The sequence below is a fragment of the Prionailurus bengalensis genome, chromosome B4, assembly GCF_016509475.1.
Source record: "Prionailurus bengalensis isolate Pbe53 chromosome B4, Fcat_Pben_1.1_paternal_pri, whole genome shotgun sequence".
Classification (NCBI taxonomy): Eukaryota; Metazoa; Chordata; class Mammalia; order Carnivora; family Felidae; genus Prionailurus; species Prionailurus bengalensis.
Window position 1 is genome coordinate 75,391,453 of NC_057358.1, and position 4,142 is coordinate 75,395,594.

At 43.2% G+C, this 4,142-nt stretch overlaps 1 protein-coding gene across 1 annotated transcript; it reads left to right on the top strand.

The window, feature by feature from the left end:
* Positions 1 to 495: 495 nt before the first annotated feature.
* On the top strand, positions 496 to 3,443 carry LOC122472329 (olfactory receptor 8S1-like). The gene is made up of 2 exons (XM_043561747.1): positions 496 to 1,271; positions 3,221 to 3,443. The coding sequence occupies exons 1-2, from the start codon at positions 496 to 498 to the stop codon at positions 3,381 to 3,383; spliced, it is 939 nt and encodes a 312-aa protein (XP_043417682.1). The 3' UTR covers positions 3,384 to 3,443.
* The last annotated feature ends 699 nt before the right edge of the window (positions 3,444 to 4,142 follow it).

Consider the following 4,142-nt stretch of genomic DNA (forward strand, 5'->3'; position numbering starts at 1 on the left):
TTTCAAATAAGAAACTCAAGTGACTTACTCATGAACTTACTGGGGCAGAGAAAGGTCTTGCACCATCATCAGGTATCACAATATCCCTATCAATCACTAATTCATCATGATCTTTCAGCCACATAGTCAGTCCAAATGTTCATCACTTATTCACTGTGCTGATCAGAGCCTTTCTGTGGTTTGAGTTCATTTCCTTCTGGAACTGGAGAATAGTACTTCTCAATGCTCTGGAGTCCATTCCCAACTGCCTTCCTTTCTTTCTCCAGTCTGGATGATCTCTGTTCTCTTCTCTTTCCTTTCTAGGTCTGATTGTCTATGCTCTTCTTTTCTACCTTCTCCACCTTGGCCAATAGCTTCCTACCCTGAGCCAGGAAGGGCTGATGAGCCATGAAGCTTTACTCCCAATGCCTCATCCCCAGGCATGCTCTAAGACTGATAACTCATTTGATCATTCTTCTCCATTCTTGCCCCTCTGAAGGGGAACTTAAATGCTCCATGGAAGTTGGTAACAACATAACCACAGTCACTACATCTGTTCTCTTAGGACTGTCCAACAACCCTCAGATCCAGGCCCTGCTCTTTGTGCTCTTCCTGGGGATTTACCTTCTGACCCTGATGGGAAACCTGACGATGCTACTGGTGATCAGGGCTGATTCCCACCTCCACACATCCATGTACTTCTTCCTGAGTCACCTCTCCTTTCTGGATGCTTTCTATTCCTCAATCATTGTACCTAAACTTTTAGAGAACCTTCTTTCCAAATGGAAGACTATATCCCCCCTTGAGTGTTTTACTCAGATCTCCTTGGTCATATTTTCTGGGGCCACTGAAGCTTGCCTCCTTTCAGTCATGGCCTATGACTGGTTCCAGGCTGTATGCCACCCACTGTTGTATGTGGTGGCCATGAACAGGAAGGTATGTACTGGCCTGGTGGGAGCATCCTGGGCCATAGGAGTGGGGACAGGCCTGGTTAACAGCATCCTTCTGGATCAGCAGCATTTCTGTGGCCCCAGTCTTGTTCACAGTTTTGCCTGTGAGCTTCCCCCAGTCCTCCTGTTGGCCTATTCTGACCCTTACATTAGTATTGCCTCCATCCTGACCACCATGGCGGTCCTGGGCCTTGGCACCCTTGTCCTATTTCTGGGCTCCTACACCTGTATCATCATGACAGCCCTGGGGATCAACTCTGCCACGGGTCAGAGGAAGATCTTTTCCACCTGCTTTTCTCATTTTCTTGTGGTCACCATCTTTTATGGTTCAGGAGTTTTCAGGTGTGTCATACTATATCTCCTAAATGTAAATGTAGGGTATCCCTTGCCCTAAAGTGGCTTTGGTCTATAGAACAGGGCATTGCAAAGGAGCAGGAAAATTACTATACTGGAATTCAGAAGGCCTAGGTTCTAGTTCTGGTTCTGCTGTGGACTAGCTGTGTGAATTATAAAAAAATCCATTTTCTTTCTCAGGTCTCAATTGTCTAAGTCTGAAAGATGAGCTTATACAAGGACTAGAGACTTTCCTACTTTCACTAACCTATGATTAATAGTTCTCAAAAGGAAATCAGACAGCCCTTGGTAGGTTATTATTCAGCGCTAGGCAAAAAAATAAATAAATAAAACATACAATTCTTGAAACAGATGACATCTTTCTTTCCTACTGGAAGATGATGTCTCTGAGCTGCTTTTACAAGGCTCAAGCTCAATTTTAGTATGTAGAGAAAATAAATATTATTAACCTCACTTTCAGGTAAGGAACCTGAGTTTCAAGAGTAACCAGGTGACTTCTCAAATGTTCCAGAACAAGTTAGTAATGGAGCCATAATATAAACCAAGTCCCACTGATTTCAAACCTCATGCTCTTTCCTACCATGCTTCTCTCAAACATAAACAGGTCTAGCTGACAAGTCCTCACCTACTAGGAGCAGAATAATTAATGGTCCATGGTATCCACTGAACTGGAGATGGATTTGTACAAATTGCTCCATATTTTCTCACCTGCTTGTTACTTGGAGAGAAGGCAAGGGTGGAAAAGGATGATAAGGAATAGTCAAGAAGAGCTCACCTGAGGCTGTGGGACAATCTCTTTATCTCTCTCTGCCTGATTTTCCTCATATGCCATAAGGAGACAATAAGATTTCTCCTACCTACTTCACAGAAATGTTAGGAGGGATAGATGAAGAATAATGACAGTAAAATGAATATCTTTTTAAATCAAGCACACCAGAACCCACAAAGAACATTCCAATGGTGATGGCACTAGCACACACACAAAAAAATTAATGTTTCTTTGGGAAATACTCCCAGTGACACTTAATAAAATGCACCCCAAGATTTATTCTTATTATTTTAGATTAATATCTTGTGCTTAGCACATTTTTATTTTCCACGCTTGGCTTCTTTACTAACCCAAAGAAAAATGCACCTAAAAGGACAAATGTTTGTTCCAATAAGCATTATATAAAATAATGTGCCATGGGGCACCTGGATGGCTCAGTCGGTTGAGCAAAGGACTTCAGCTCAGGTCATGATCTCACAGCTTGTGAGTTCGAGCCCCACGTCGGGCTCTGTGCTGACAGCTCAGAGCCTGGAGCCTGCTTCGGATTCTGTGTCTCCCTCTCTCTGCCCCTAACCCACTTGCATTCCGTCTCTGTCTCTCTCAAAAATAAATAAACATTAAAAAAATTTTTTTAATAAATAAAATAAAATAAAATGATGTGCCGTGACTGAAGATAATTCCCAGAGCCATAAATGTTGGGAACAATGACAGTATTATTAGAGAAGCATACACTTTTGCCAGAAACAATCCTCACAGCATCAGAACATATATTGTATATACAGGGAAAAGAAGAGAAAAAAATCCTCATATCTTTATCATAACTATTAAGAAAAGATGTTTTGAAGCATATGAAGTACTACAGAAATGCATGAAATTATTAGTTTTTTTCTAATCTGCAGCCCTTGATGTGCTACAGAACTTTCTTTTTCTCGGGCAGCCCTTATAATGTTCTGCATAAGAGAACTCATGTTTGGAGGCATATGAAGGTGGAAATGATTGACTTCTCAGTGATCATATAGTCATATCTAGACGCTGCTGCCACTGATAGTCAATTCAGCTCTGAGGACCCACTTTGCAGAGACTCTGGGATGGGATGGACCATGCCTGCCAACAGTATTGTGGCCATTGTTCTGAGCTCAGTTTACTCCTCTGTGCCATTCCCTTCAAGGTACATGACTCCAGCATCTGGCTCAGCCCTGGAACAAGTGCTCTCTGTGAAGTACAGTGTGGTGACCCCATTGCTAAACCCTCTCATCTACAGTTTGAAGAACCAGGAAGTGAAAGCAGCCTTCAAGAGAGTGCTGGCCAGGAAGCCCAGGCTTACTTTCTAACCGAGTTCCACTGCCTGCTTGTAACAGGAGAAACAGTGGTGCAAAGGAAGAGGAGGCAGGAAGAACTATCACCAGCTATGTTCTTTCTTCTAAAAACAGAAGCATTAGTTCCTCTAACTCCGCTGTCCTCCCCCAATCAAGTGAGATGGGAAAATCCCCACAGAGCACATGACAGGGGGGCCAGTCACCACTCAAGAAAATTCTGACAAAAAAAGTGTGAAGGATCCTCAAAAAATTTAGAACTACCATATGATCCAGTAATTCCACTTCTGGGTACTTATCCAAAAGGAAATTATTATACCTAGATGTCAGAGGAAAGTAGCATGGAGGATAAATTGGGATAGAAAGGGAGTCCATATTGTTGGGCACCATTCTGAGACCTCCTCGCACAGAGCTCTGGGAGAGGGTGCACTCTGACAGCCCTGCCCTGAGCCTCCCCACCGCAACCTGAGCCTGGACCACTTCAGATCCCTTCTTGGTTCAAGACTTGTTCCAGGCCTAAGGAAGGAGAAGGAGTTGGAGAAACAGAACAGATTCTCAGCTGCCATCCCATCTCTCCTTCAGCTCCCAAGAATGTTCTCAGGAAGAGAACAACAGCACTTTCCTGTCATGCTTCTATCAAATGCCAAGAGGTCAGAACTACATCAGTCAGGACTACTTCCATGCCAGCTCCCTAGCTTCCCTCTGTTCTTCTGAACTTCAAGCTAAGATACTCTCTGAAAATAAATTTGTTGTCAGTTTCCTCTAGCAAAGTCCTCT